Raw genomic sequence first — 16011 nt, forward strand, 5'->3', positions numbered from 1 at the left:
TTACAGATTGTGGCTATGTAGCGGGTTTCCCGAGTTACAGGATACCCCAAAGATGTACCCGGGAATTAGGTCAGATTCTCGAATACATTAAAGCATAATGCTCCGGTCAAACTTCTACCCTGAAAACGTTCTTGCAGCTCACCGCCAGGAGTCCCTGCTTCAGCACAGAAAAGAGAGGTAAAAAGTGGCACAGGGACTTGTGTATCCCGGGTATAGTCAGGGGTCCCTGTTTTAGGGGGAGTTCCCCACGGTATATGCCCAAACCCCCGGACCCGGTATAGGGGTTCGGGGTGTCTCCAACTATGTATAAGGTTGCGAGAGTAAAATTATTTCTACGTCCAGCTGCGGTACAATTGAAGCCGCCCTGAAAATGAACCTAAGCATTATTTGAAGCAACTTTTTAGCTAACTTCTTTTACAGGAGGAAGGTCTGGGAGCTCTGAAAATAAACGTGCATGTCTTTTCAGCAGATCCTAGGGGATAAGGCGTTTTATGAACATGGTATATAACAGAGTATATGTATATGCCCTGTATATGAACTGGGGAATTTCCAAGTCCGTGGTTCCAAGAGACCAAATGGCCACCAAGTTTGGTGCCCCTGTGTCTGGTCGGTTCCTGGACTTGAAAGTCTCAGAGATGCCAAGGTGTTAGGGCGGGCGGAGTACCGGAGTTATACTCAAATACCCACATCCTGAAATGAAAATGGGCTATCTGGCAACCATTTGCCCATCCCTAGACTCTGAGGAGCCTGGCACAAAGGGTGGTTTGGTATGCTAAGTGGCAGAGGTGCCAGGGTGGTGCATGCCCCTTAGCAGAATTGAAATCAGTGCTCGCCCAGCTTCAGAGTACCAGCAAATCTGTAATAGGCTGGTAGGAAAATTCCCATGCACTGATTGGCTGTAGCATTTTGTGAATGGGACTGAAAATCCTATAAAAAACCTAGCGGCCAATCAGGTCGAGAGATTCTTAGCGCCAGGATACTGGTAGAAAAAGGGGGGTCCTCCGGCGCGTTGTTCTGCTTGTGGCTCCACGGCGTTTTAGATATATAGGTAAAGGAGAGAAGAGAGGGGACCACAGTAAGGGACCAAAACAGTGATTATACACAACTCTTCGTTTGATTTGTGAGGGGGGGGGGGGATTGGGGGTGGTAGGAGATCAATGGAGAGATGAAAAATACTGCTGAATGAAAGGAGACACACTTACATCAGAGTGTCTAGTATCTTGAATTCTTGTACTCTTTTCTTTATGTAGCTGTATTTGGTTGAGGGTGAGGAAAAGCCTCCTGGGATCCTCCAAATGTTTCAAGATCTAGCCGACACTGTAAAGGTTAATCATTCCTTGTGCAGATAAATCCCACCTTTGCCAGCCTTGGGGCCAATGTTCTTGTGTCTTCACATTGAAATTTGATGGATTTGTGCAGGATATAGAAGCCGACACTTTCAGTAATAGGACAGAAAGTAGCATGTACCTGCTAATGTTTTAATCTTGCAAATTGCGAAAAAGCCGTCCCTGTTGGTGCAGGGAATTCTGCAGCGGCTTCCTCCTCTGGTGTAGCTGGCGTCAGCGTGCTCCTCCGGAAATGATGACACAGGAAGAAGGGGGTAGGACGGTCCGTGGTTCACAGCAACTTCAGCAGCCAACGCATGGATGTCTAAAAAAACTTTATTGATCGCTAGCAGCAAACATCAGGCAACCACTCTAACATGTTTCGTCCAGGCTATGGACTTTTTCAAAAAGTCCATAGCCTGGACGAAACATGTTAGAGTGGTTGCCTGATGTTTGCTGCTAGCGATCAATAAAGTTTTTTTAGACATCCATGCGTTGGCTGCTGAAGTTGCTGTGAACCACGGACCGTCCTACCCCCTTCTTCCTGTGTCATCATTTCCGGAGGAGCACGCTGACGCCAGCTACACCAGAGGAGGAACCGGCTGCAGAATTCCCTGCACCAACAGGGACGGCTTTTTCGCAATTTGCAAGATTAAAACATTAGCAGGTACATGCTACTTTCTGTCCTATTACTGAAAGTGTCGGCTTCTATATCCTGCACAAATCCATCAAATTTCAATGTGAAGACACAAGAACATTGGCCCCAAGGCTGGCAAAGGTGGGATTTATCTGCACAAGGAATGATTAACCTTTACAGTGTCGGCTAGATCTTGAAACATTTGGAGGATCCCAGGAGGCTTTTCCTCACCCTCAACCAAATACAGCTACATAAAGAAAAGAGTACAAGAATTCAAGATACTAGACACTCTGATGTAAGTGTGTCTCCTTTCATTCAGCAGTATTTTTCATCTCTCCATTGATCTCCTACCACCCCCAATCCCCCCCCCCCTCACAAATCAAACGAAGAGTTGTGTATAATCACTGTTTTGGTCCCTTACTGTGGTCCCCTCTCTTCTCTCCTTTACCTATATATCTAAAACGCCGTGGAGCCACAAGCAGAACAACGCGCCGGAGGACCCCCCTTTTTCTACCAGTATTCACACAGAGGTTGGTGAATCACCTCTGAGAGACTCAGGCTGCGGAACTGCATTGTGTTAAGGACAGGAGCCATATACTGAACAGTAGGATAACTCTCTTTTGGCGCAACTTTCCTCTTTTTATAATTAGCGCCAGGATAGCAGCGGCAGATTTGAATTGACCAAAAGATGCTCTGAGAGAAATAGACGTAAGCCGCCTTCAGAAATTTCAAGGCGAGAAATTTTCCAAGTCTCACTTTTCGGGGCCAAGTTCTCTAAATAGAACGTAGCGGTCCCGGCTGGAACTACAAGGCGAAAAGAGTACCAGGAAGTTGTTCCCCCTCTTAATAAATGGAAGAAAAGGGGCAGAGGCCCAATTTAAATCTTCACTGGGATTGGGAGGGGGCAGGACCAAACTTATTCTACCACTCGGTTGGGGGAGGGGAAGAGACCCAACTTACACTCCCACTGGGATGGGGGGGAAGGCCCTACATACACCCCCTGTGGGTTGGGGGGGGGGGAAGGAGGCAGGGACCCCACATATACCTCGAAAGTGGGTACCAGGGATCTCACATACACCCCATATATATCTCATCTGGGATGGGGGGGAAGAGACCCTACTTGTCGGTGGGGCTCTCCAATTGTTCATGCGGTGGATGTAGGGGCAGGATCAGCACTCTTCTATCAGGGATCCTGCTGTGCCAGCGGATCTTAGTGGTTAAAAACTATTTGGCTGCCAGGGTACAGGGAAGCGTTGGCGGGGTATAACATGTAACATGATTAAGGGCCTCGGGGCTCTCTGAGCCGGTGACAGTTAAACCAGTCTATTTGAATTTGTGGCTGGGTTTAGGCTCAGCCAGGGGGAGGAAATTGTATATTTCATTAAGATGAGTTTGGGGGTCACGGAGCTAGTGGGCAGTGTTACACCAGATAAATTGAAGGGAAGGCTTGGTTTCATCTCAGCCAGTGGAAGGATAAACGTGAGAGACCTCTGGGCTGTGGAGAAGTGATGGGTGTTAAAGAGGACGGGATGTTGCCAGTACTGCATCTGAGGCTGGGTTGGCCTCCTTCTTTGGTAAAGGGGGAGGAGGGTGGACCCCCACCTCGTGGGCAATGGTCAGTTCTTGCCTGGGTGGGAGGCTGCACCTGCCTCGGGTAGAATGGTGGTAGTTAGCTGCCTGGACCCTCAGTAGACCCAGAGGAGGCAGGTCATGCAATTTGCATTTTTGCCATGATACATCACCCCTTAGTCTCTGTAATTAACACGGTTTTTATTATTCATAATATGTGGCCCCTATAAAAAAAAATGATGTCAAGGAGCTAAATTGGGATATTTGAATTATTACTGTGGGGCTGTTATGTCTTTTTAAGGTTAAGCAAACTGAAAATTATGAAAATCCTATGGCATTAACAGATTCAGACGACTATTTAGTAATATTCACATGAATACAATTGCCTAAACAATGAGCTAACATCAATAAAAATATACAAACTACATTTGCTGCAATTTATCACCTGGGATTATATATAGTAATTGTACCAAGCAATACAGTGCCATATGGTTCACCCACTTGAATAAGCGGTAAGGTGCTTTATGGCTTAATACTGCTTAGTGCATAGGCGCCTATGTGCGTTATGTACTCGTATTAACCCTACAGTTGCCAATGTATTGAAAACACAAATATTAGTGTTGATGCTTTCCACCATTGTCTGCTCCACGCTGCATCATACGTAACATAATTGTTAATTAAACGTGCACGTGGCACCCTGTGCTAAACAAGGTGTTTTGATGCCGACGGGAGAAATTGATGCACAGAGGTGCCCTATTTGATACGTCTCATTATAATCTGTGCATCATGTACCTCCTCCTTTTGACACTCCCCAAAGTACAAGCTGATGCACATGGGGCAAAAAGTGAAACAAGACCTTGATACGTTGAAGCAGAGAGACACAAGATAAAAGTTATGCTATTATGACTGTATCACAATACCAGGTAAAACTGGAGCAAAAACGCTCACGAGATTTATTAAACAATAAGGTCTGATTTAATATCATGTATTTTTTTTAATATGGTGCTGTTTGTGTGCACGGTTTTTCCCCCAGGTTTTGCAGGATTGTTTAGTAAATAACCCCCAAAGCCTCCATTGTGTGTTAACGTTGCTCTAAAATTGCCTAGATGCATTGTAGATTGTACAATAGTAATACACTTATTAAGGGCTATTTAGTAGTCTCCAACTGCAACACTGCCAGGACAACTCCAGATTTATCAAAGGAAAAGCTGCTGTTTCATTCATTAGGATACGTTTTCTTTGATGTGCAGTGATGTTTTTTGCACTGGTTATGCCCCCGTTCTGAAGCTGGGAGACTGTGGGAAATAGAACCCTTTGTGTTTGCAATATGTATTGTGGGATTCTTACCGACCATAACCCCATTGACCCCATTGTGGGCCATATTACTAAACAGTGCTAGGAAATAAGACACCTTAAAGCCAATAACAGTCAATGGGCTATAATTGGCCATATTTACTAAGTAGATTTGTACCATAAGACACCTTAGAGACCATTGACTTAATGGGCTGTAAATTGTCTACCAGCTCCAGAAGATGTCTTATGGCAGAAAACTGCTTAATAAATATGTCCCAATATGCTTAGCATGGCCTAGTGTGGCTTGCATCAATGACAGATAAGCCGAGTAAAGCCGAGAAGCCACCTTGAGACATAAAAACCAATGTAAAGGAAGATTAAGGTCTTGGATTAAGAGAGACTGATTTTCTTGGTTGCACAAAGTAATCAGCTCCACTTTTATCCCCTAAGTTAATTATCTCATCAATCCATGACACACTGTGTGTAACCACTGTTTATGGCAGCATCATTTGTCAGCAAATCGCTCAAGGAGACAAATAAATAAACATTGTTGCTGCTTTTTCTACTTGCCGCTTGTCAGCACGATTCCTGGAATACACGGCTAGGGTCCAGTAATCCTCAGAGCTGAGTTCATTTTTCGGAGGAGGAATTTTCTAAGGCTCAGGACAGAATAGTGGGACTGTTTCAGATCTCAGCGAATTCTGCACGTTGGTCTTTGGGATAAAGCTGTATGGACCTTCATATAACCAGACAGTATGTTTTCTTTAACCGTTTGAGTGCTGGTGGGGCCGCCGCACCAGAGTGCCACGGCCCGCCCGGCACTCGGGACCACGTGATCGCTGCGGCACTAATGCCGGGAAACGGTGGGGATCCTCCTCTTTCTGACAGATCGCATATGTGCAAAACACGATCTCTCCTAATTAAACGAGCAACTAGATTATGACATAGGTACTTTGTCATGTGGCTCGTGGAGTGTCAGGCCCCGGGGCGTAATAGGTATGTAAAAAAGGCACCCACAGGGTTACAATGAGAGAGCCCTTTTATTGGGAGAAAGTGAACTAATGTCACTGACGTGTTTAAAGGGTCACATCTGGGTCATTTGCGCCTTTTTTTTAACCCAAATCTGACACCTGTAAGTATTTTAAATCCTTTTTAAAGTTAGTTTGCAAACATAGTGAGTTCACTCTAAGGGCTGGGACCCGCTGCGGCGGCGGCGGCGGCGTGAGCGCAACTCACCATTGCGGTTTAACCTCACGATCCGGTCCCAGTCCCTCCTCACTGCCTACTGACGACGTACTGTGACGCGTCAGCCAGCAGGGGATACCAGAGAATGGTGTTCCCGTGCGGCAACGCGTCACATGGTACGCGAAGGGACCAATCATAGACTGGCTCCCATCAACCAATGGCAAGCCAGCTGTGAGCCCTGCTTTGTTTTGGTTTTCGCGCCCCCCACGTCATGGCCGCGCCCCCCCCCCCAACCCGTGTGGCCACGCCCCCCCGCTCCGAAAAAAGTTTCCTGAAGACCGCAGATCGCGGTGCAGTGAGTTGCACACGCCGCCGGCAAGCAAGACAGCCGTGCGGACGCGTGCAGCGGGTCCTCAGCCTGGGGGCGGCTGGGAGGGTGCGTGCAGCGGGACTTTAGCCTGGGGGCGGCTGGGAGGGTGCGTGCAGCGGGGCCTTAGCCTAAGGCTTGGGAGGGGTTTGATTTCCTCTGGCTGCTCCCTTTTTTCTGATGCCACTGTGCAGCCCATGCACTTACATTATATTTGTTTCAAATATGTGCATCAAAATTTAAGTAGTAAAATATAATACAAACCTTTATAAAATGTGTAAGAAGACTTCACGTATAATCTGTTGTTTTACATTTTTTTTTGTACGCATCTGGCTTTTTCCTTTTTTGTGATGTCACAAGAGTGTTTAACAAAAGTTTGCACAGAGACCCATCTGCCCCCTTCCACTTATCTTTATTGGCTTTCTGAGAAGGACATGGTGAGTTATGGGTAAAGACAATACTTTATTGACAAACCCGCCCCCATTAAGAGGTCCCTAAGAAACGGAATTTGTCATTTTCCCCCCAAAATAAAAGCTGTCAAATATTTGCTATTGGCATGGCTAGATTTGTTGAGGGATTAGATGTAAATTCTCTTACACGAGGCTGTTTTCTGGACGGCTAAATAGGATTGCACCTTTCCTATAACTAAAGTGAACTAAAGACAGACGTTTAAAGAGGCAGTCTCTCACAGGATCAAAATAGAATGATAGCATTTACATATTTAGGGATTTAAATTTAGGTCATGTACACTTTTTTTTTCTTTCAAAAATAATTTTTTTATTTTAGTTTGTAAACATGGTGAGCTGAGACTTGGGAGGAAGAAAATAACCGCAGAGTCCCTCCTCCTCTAGCAAATTACAATGGTTTAGAAGTCAGTACATTTTTAAGGTATTCTTGGAAAGGAAATTGGATTGTGTGAGTAACTGGCACCTTTTTCTAAAGATGCGTTTGATGCAGCTACAGTACCCATTTGTTCACAGCAACATAACCTTGGGTCCTCCAGAGTGGAACTGCACCATTCCTAACTCTGGGTAGCCACCGGTTTTAAACCATTTTACCCCTTTCCAGTTTTCTTATTCCTTTCGGGATTTTAAAATGGCCCTGTGTCCGCTGTCCAATAGAAAATTTGATACAATTAACAGGGCATGACATTGTGGCTTCCTATTGGTGATCATCTTGATTTTATTTCAAGAACATTTAAAAGCACATTTCTCAGATACTGGGGGTCCCCAGAGCGGAGAATAGTGTGGTTCAGCACCAACTGATCCGCCTGTAAACACCCTGTTTTGTTAACCCCTCTTTGAACAACCTCAAGCATTATCCAAGCATAATTAGAAAGGACTCATGTGTCCCACCTGCAGATCATACGTACCTGAGTAGCCAGTGATGTCCATTGCTTTAAGGTTCCTACATTTAATTACTGTTAAGGTCAGTCGCCCGGCAGTGGGTAGATAACAAAGAGAGAACATACTTTCTCCAAGGTCCACACTTTCCTTAAAAAATAAAATGAAAACGTATTAGTCATCTTGGGGAGCGTAAGTTACTATGTATGTATGTATGTATGTATGTATATATGTATGTATATATGTATGTATATATATATGTATGTGTGTGTGTGTGTGTATGTGTGTATGTGTGTATGTGTGTATGTGTGTATGTGTGTATGTGTGTATGTGTGCACACTCATTGTAGAGGTAAAACTCATGAAAATGGGCCTAGTAAAGAAAAAAAAGGACTCAGTAAAGACGTAATACTATGGGTAAGGAAGGGAGGGAAGGGTTAGGGAAGTATTTATGCTTAGTTTGTTATCTACTAGGATTGGTCATGGACGTATTACTACCAGTCCTATCTAAATAAATTTTAATACTACCAATAAAGGTTTGTAAGAATTACTCACCATATCGTATTGCTAGTGCATTCTAAAGGGATTTCTTTTTTCTTTATGTACTAGGTACATCTACTATCCCTATCGCACCACAGTGTTTATACATTATACTTACCTACTAGGCTGAAGCAGAGTTTTTCTTCCTTAATCCTTCCCTCCCCCCCCCCCCCCCCCATTCCCTCCCTTCCTTACCCATAGTATTACGTGATATTTGTGAACTAAGTTCATTTCTACTCCCAGCTCGCTACTAATATTTGTATATTATTAAATTAATTGCAAAACATACAGAACACCTACAAGCTCATATTGAACCCCCAAAATAACCTCAACATATATATAAGCATATAAGTTTCACAGAGGAGTGCTACTGAGCATGGCAATATATATATTTAAAACCAGAGACATAACATAAAACACAGACAAATAAAAAGACCATTTTATTTATTAGTTATCTATACATGTATATTTAGGCACTGTACCATGTATAAGTTTTACTGGATGTGCACTGAGCTCTGTCTGTGTTTTATGTTATGTCTCTGGTTTTAAATATATATATCGCCATGCTCAGTAGCACTCCTCTGTGAAACTTATATGCTTATATATATGTTGTGGTTATTTTGGGGGTTCAATATGAGCTTGTAGGTGTTCTGTATGTTTTATAATTCTTCTTCAGCTAGTCTTAGCTGATTGGAGGGTGGCAACCTCCTACCTAATTGAAGCTCACTCCCTCCCACATTTAAATGGTTAAAAGCTCACTTCATGGCATCTCCCACTCTCAGGGGAACTTGCTTGCTTACAGTGTGATTGTGACAAATCTAATACAGAGTGCTTTTCCTGGTAATGTACAGGTTAATAAAAGCTTCAATCAGACTTAGAACTTTGCAACTAATATTGACAGATTTATTATAAATCATTCTTCCTGGTATTGCACAGGTTATTAAGAATCTATATTAGTGTTAGGGACCCTTGAAACGTGGTCTGCTGTGCAGTTGGCTCAAGGGCTTACAACTATTTGCCCAAAATGTTAAACTAAAAGACCATTTATTTATTAGTTATCTATACATGTATATTTAGGCACTGTACCGTGTATAAGTTTTATTGGATGTGCAATGAGCTTTGTCTGTGTTTTATGTTATGTCTCTGGTTTTAAATATTAAATTAATTGGTAACATGAATGGTTTGTTATCAGCTCAACCCGATCTCTCCCTTTGGCTAAATGAAGCCGCCACTATTTTCTCCCCTGAGGGGGACCCTTTAGACCCAACCATAAGTAATATTAACAGCTATTTTGCTAACCTTGATAAAATATACAAACAACAAGCAAGATTGTGGTGGGAGGTGTCAAGTTTAAAGAATTATATTAAATCCAACCTTATCTCATGAGGTTTGAGACTTAACTTGTCACCTTCCCATCAATATCTTGATGAGGAATTTTTAAAGGCTTGGGACAAAATACTCAGCCACTGTTCTACTTCATTAATGAAGTTGACTGCATATAAAAATTATACATTGAAAAAGGTGAACATTGAATTAAGTGTACAACTAAAAGAGGCTGACAAATGGAGAGAAAATACTGAGTGTGTCAACCATGAGAATAAATAAAAAAAATAGTGTTGACAAGTTTATGAAAGAGTTGAAAGACAGAAAGCAACGTACATTTTTAAGAGATACTAAAGACTATAAGGAGGGTAAGATTTATAGGCATAATCAAACTGCCAAAAAAGTAAGGCCATACCATCAATAATCTTCCACAGATTGGGGTACCTCAAACGATAAGGGAGAGGAGACAGACACACTTAACATTTCTAGACCTGACAATGACAGAACTGGTTTTTTTTTTAGATCAGGGTGTCCCAACTATCCCCTTTTTGCAGGAAGGAGAAGACTCGAAGAGGAAAGGTGGGCTGGTGGTTTAAGAAACAGACGTTTGGTCATACAGGGAGAGGCCCAAACGCTGTCCCAGACGACGCAGACAATAGTCAATCAGCCTGACAGAAATCATATTGTTAATCTCTCTGACATTTTCCTGAATGATAATCCCATCAAGGCACTGAATAGAGGCTTTTCTTTTTCCCCTTCAGAAAATTTCAATTTATTTGCGGTCGAAACAGCCGTTTGTGGGTGGGTTTACTGGCTATGCATCTTAACCCAAGTGTTGCTGAAAAGCTGTGCAATGCAACAAGCATAAGCTTATAGGGGTCCATGTCAAAATGGATTTGAAGCAAAAGGTGGCACTGTGCTCATTTGCATGTAATTTCCCAGAGTCCCTTGCTGCAGTGGAAGCGCTGTGTTCTGGGTGATAATGGTAACAGGCGGGGTTGCAGACCTGTCTAAGACATGCAAATGAGCACACAGTAATATTTCCATTTGCTGTAAGCTTTACGGTGGAGGTTTTAATGTCACTTTTTACCCACCATAACTTAACATTACCCTGATTTAATGTGTACCGTATCTTAATTTCTATTGGATTTCAATACCCATATCAGGGGCTTCATTGCTGCACAACCCTCTTTTCAATACATTGGAATTTTTTATGCTTGGAGGTATACAGGACTCTGCTGTTTAGACACATACATCTTCTGGGTACTTAATGGACGCTGGGCTTAAGCCCTCAGGATATACTTTGTTTTGGTATATTATCAATTCTTCTCAGGTTCTCTTCATACATTTTTGTACCAGGCTATTTATAGCTATAATGAAGAAAAAGCAGGTCACCGCCAAGGGAGTAGGGTCCAAAACAAGAAAAATGTGTTGAAGCTTGGTTAAAAAAAAGGAGGTACACAGTTCTCCTACGTGTTTCATACACTACTGTACTTTATTAAGGCATATTTATTGCATATATGCCTTTCTTTGGTGTTTTTTATGCATGACGCAGACCTGTTGCCAATTATTAGCCATGGTTATTCTGTTGCCATGTAGCTGCATTATGCTACTCATTTACCTTTGAGATTATTTGCATTTTTGATGCTGTGCCTTTGATTTACAGTTGTGAGGTTGTTTGTTCCACCTTCTTGCCACACATTTCATGAACGGACGGTCTTGGTGATACAGAGAATTATTTTTCTCTGTGTCAAATGTATTTCCTGTATTTTTGCATTTGGCACTTTATTCTGTTCAGTATATCTGATGTCCGTTGGAGGTTTTTTAGGGGACCTGTGTTTTTTAAGCTATTTTTCTGTCTTCAATAAATAGTTTTTCAATTTTCTGGTAACCCGAGTGCTCTTGTTGGGATATACAGAAATACAGATATACAGATATACAGATATACATCTCAAAGAAAGGGTCCGCAGCACTCTCCAGATTAAAAAATTTTTTTTATTGAAACATAGGGCAACCAACGTAACCTAGAGCAACCTAGATATGTTGTTTCACTTTGTATGTTGTGCTGGGCCTTTCTGTTTTTGTTTCTAGAGCAACGTACGTTTCAGACGCACACAGTCCGAGCTCAGAGTTTGAGAAAGGACTGTGTGGGTCTGAAACGTACGTGCTCTAGGTTACGTTGGTTGCCCTATGTTTCAATACATTTACTGGACTGGTTTGGCGTTCCCTGTCCCGCTGCACCTCAATTACTGTGAAGTATAGTTTCTCTTATTTTTTTTATATAGTCTGCTGTATTTGAGTGCACCCAGCATTTTTTAATCTTATAGATAGATATAGATATATATCTCGCAATATTACCTGTGGGTAATGAAGAGACAGCCCTCAAGGACAAGGAATAAATAAAGGTGTATTCATGAAACATATACACATAACCAACGATTCGGTCCGGTAGCGGAACCTTCCCTATGGGACTGAAACGTTGGTTTTGTGTATATGTTTCATCAATACACTTTGATTTATTCCTTGTCCTTGAGTGCTGTCTCTTCATTACCCACAGGTAATATTGCGATATTTTATTTTTATGCGATATGCACTATCTTTACATCTGAGTACAGGAGTGCTAACTGCTACATTGATATATATATATATACACACACTGCCCCTCTCCTTTTGCTGAAATGCATACAAGAACGCCACTGTCTGATTGCATAATGAATAACGCGTTGATCCATTTGCTCCCACTCCTGAACGATACGTTGTTTTATGAATTTGTTTTTTTAGTCCTCCTAGCGACCGTCCTTTATCAGAAAACATTTTAAGTAACCGTTTTGGACAATAATTCTTGCTCTGTCTCAAGCACTTTATAACGTGCTTGTCTTCTTCACTAAACACCGTTTTGTAACTATGCACTTGATGAGGTCATCATGCCATCACCAATTCCAAAGAATATTTATTAGATTATCAAATAATTCTTAAATGTAATAATCTACTGTGACAGACCTATAATTGCTAACATTTTCATGAACATTTTGTGATATTTCTGCAAGATACTGTATGACAACTAAAAGGGGTCCCTTTTTTTTCTGAACACATACATATTGAAATATACTGTACAGTATGTCAGATCAAAGAAGTGGTCACAATACTGACACAAGCTAAAAAAAAATGATTAATGTGTTTATTTCTCCATATAACAATGAATAGCCCGACGCCTTGGTCCCCTCTGGAGTGTTATATAAAGCAAAAAGCACATTAATCATATTTTCTTGTTCAGTGCCAGTATAGTAACTGAAGCAAACCCAGTACCATGAAAATGAGAAAACTGCTCATTATAATCAAGTTAACATGAGTCCTTACAGTATCCCTTTAAATCAACCAGAGGATCCAGACCTCACGCATGGGGCAGAATCAACATATTGGCCCCTAAGAGGAACTGGAACACCGGCATTGGGGTATAGAGGCAAACAGCTAAACAGAAACCACTAGCAAGGACAGCAGCATAATGCTTTAGAAAAAACAAAACTGAATTTAACACAGCAATGGATCAGAACCAGTACTAGAAAAAAAAAGGGAAAATGAGAAAACCGGAAAATCACTATTTATTTATAAAATGTTTTACCAGGAAGTAATACATTGAGAGTTACCACTCTGTCCTAGGGCATTATAATCGAAAAGAACATGACAATTACTTTTTATCCAAAAAGCAAGACATGGCGAGGTTGAGGTATCTAGCGTATATATTTAAAAAAAGTCTTTTGTCTCAGAAACAATGATCTATTTCCAAGATGCACACAAACATGAAATACCCCGCTCTACTTGAGGGAATCAAGGAGAGGGTGCTACCTCTGGATTGGTCTTCCTTGGAAGCGTGTAAACACGAAGACAACAGAGGCAAGACAATCCTTTTCACGAGATGCGCGCCTCTAGAGAATTGTTTATTTATTCAATTTTTAGGTTAATGATCTGCTATGTAAATAGAACGTAACTAGTAATAATAAATTGCAACAAAAAGAAATAGAACAGAACCTTCTGATAAGGACCAAAAAACGATACAAATACATTCTAAAGTATTTCAGTGAAATTAGCGACAAGTAAATGAGTTCAAAAGTTATACATTTATTAACAAAAATGGATAATAAAATACAGGGTCTCAGAGCATGACTGGAAGATATACTAGTGTGAAGTCTTCCAACTAGTGTATTGATATATTTAGGGGCAAAATTAGCCTACATCATGTCAGACTTTAATTGGGGTTAGGTAAGTTGCCCAAGTTCTGACACAGTGCACATATAATTGCCACGTAAGGGTTTATTTCCCTGAGGTTGCTATAGCTCTGTGTTGGTTGACATGAATAGCCCCCAGCTGCTATACAGGAAAATGCCATTAGCAGTTCTAATGTGAAATGGAGAAAAATGGCCGGAAGGCGGTGTACTGCTAATACGTACTGCAAGTTGACGAAAAAGACAATTTAATTAGAAAAAACGGAAATATAGATAAACAAGCGTTACTCTTGACGCATTTCGTTCCGGAATGAAACCGCGTCAGAGTAGCGCTTGTTTATGTATATCTGCGTTTGGTAGTTTGTATTAGCAGTGCACCGCCAAATCTGACCAATTTTTCCTACATTACTTACCTTAGCTGGAGCACGCTTACATCACGGATGGACATACAGCTGTTTTCTCTCCTGTCAGCGCCTTATCCTCGAGGATTAAATGGTGCACGTGTTTCCAGTCTCTGTGTGACACCAGGTATAGTGGGGCTGTGGGATTGTAGAGAGGGTTGGGGTCTGCAGGGCTCCTCACCTTACGGCTGGCACTTCAGTGGCTCCGTTTTCCTCCTTCCTTTATACCCCTCCCCCCAGCCTGTATGCATTTCCACGCCACTATATGGGACGTGGTTATTTATGTGAATACACAGCTCTTCTGTCCCACTTCATCCAATTAATTTTTTAAGGATTTAATTGTGCCAGCAGTACTTGAGCACTAGTTTTGGGTTCATAGCCCATTTTTCCTAATGTGAAATGGGCTCTTGGAGGCACAAGTCATCTATGTCGGCCTCTTATTGCATTTTAGGCAACTAGCACAGGATCTTGGTAAAAGCATATGTGATTCCTAAGAAAGGGTTAATGCTCCTGTGGTTGTTATACACGTTGGTGTTAGCTGGCTTAGAATACCCCACAACTGCTATACAGGCATCCCCCGCATTAACGTACGCAATGGGACTGGAGCATGTATGTAAAGCGAAAATGTACTTAAAGTGAAGCACTACCTTTTTTCCCACTTATCGATGCATGTACTGTACTGCAATCGTCCTATACGTGCATAACTGATGTAAATAACGCATATGTAACAGGCTCTATAGTCTCCCCGCTTGCGCACAGCTTCAGTACAGGTAGGGAGCCGGTATTGCTGTTCAGGACGTGCTGACAGGCGCATGCGTGAGCTGCCATTTGCCTATTGGGCGATATGTACTTACTCGCGAATGTACTTAAAATGAGTGTCCTTAAACCGGGGTATGCCTGTATAGGATAATACTCCTAGCAGTTCTAATGTGAGCTGGGCTGTGGGAGCAGTGCTGTGACTGCCTAATGTGAAGAGAAACCAATATATGAATCAGGCAGTAAATAACTTTGAATAGCTTAACTTAACCCCACAATGTTGCCTGATTAGCAACTTAATTTTGTAATTGGAGTAGGTATAACCGCAGCAAACTAATACTCCTGTATCTGATGAACTCAAACAAAGTAGCAGTTGCAATTGTGGATACCAGAGGGAGAAGACATTCTGCAGATACGCTAAATGTCTCCCCTGCTAATCTCAGACCCTGTTACTAGTTGTGTCAGAGATGACGTCTAAGGCCTCGGCCAGGTAGGGAACGGGCGCGCTGGCGCAGGTGCCCTGCACCTGCTTGGACGGGCAATTCGTGGCCGGCTAGGTGCGCATGTGCGTCTGGGGGCACGGCCACGAGGTCACGGAGCTGGTTCACCCTCATTGGGCGAACTGCTCACGTGACGCGCTTGCGAGCAGCAAATTCAAATTTGCTTGCTCGGCAAGCAGCTAAACGCCGAGCAGGCGCGCCTGTCACGGTAGCTTATGACAGGCTGTAATTTACACCAAAAATATATATAAATATATATATACCTGGGTTTGAACTGGGACGAGACTTAGATATGATAAAATGTAATTTATTCCTTGATAAAGGTGAACACACAAAAATGTACAAATAACAGCAAAATATAGACACTTACTTAAAGATGGCAATGATGAAAACAGTCCCATCGGGACTGGTAGTCATACAGCAAAACCTGCATCATCCCAAGACCTTGCATAAAGACACAGGCCTGATGACATGCAGACATGAAGACAATGAAGATAATGAACACATGAAGAACAAGGATATAGGGTGGACAGCAGTTTATAAACCTTTTGTC

The 16011-nt window shown here is 42.2% G+C and overlaps 1 protein-coding gene across 2 annotated transcripts in view; it reads right to left on the bottom strand.

Annotated features, from left to right (window-relative positions):
• SYT6 (synaptotagmin 6) overlaps window positions 1–16011 on the bottom strand; it is a 335617-nt gene that overhangs the window by 35801 nt on the left and 283805 nt on the right. For both annotated transcript variants that reach the window (XM_075615333.1, XM_075615334.1), the window contains exon 4: window positions 7749–7869. In XM_075615333.1, the coding sequence (XP_075471448.1) occupies window positions 7749–7869 (121 nt within the window). The remainder of the gene's footprint in view (window positions 1–7748; window positions 7870–16011) is intronic.

Source organism: Ascaphus truei, chromosome 9, assembly GCF_040206685.1.
Source record: "Ascaphus truei isolate aAscTru1 chromosome 9, aAscTru1.hap1, whole genome shotgun sequence".
Lineage (NCBI taxonomy): Eukaryota > Metazoa > Chordata > Amphibia > Anura > Ascaphidae > Ascaphus > Ascaphus truei.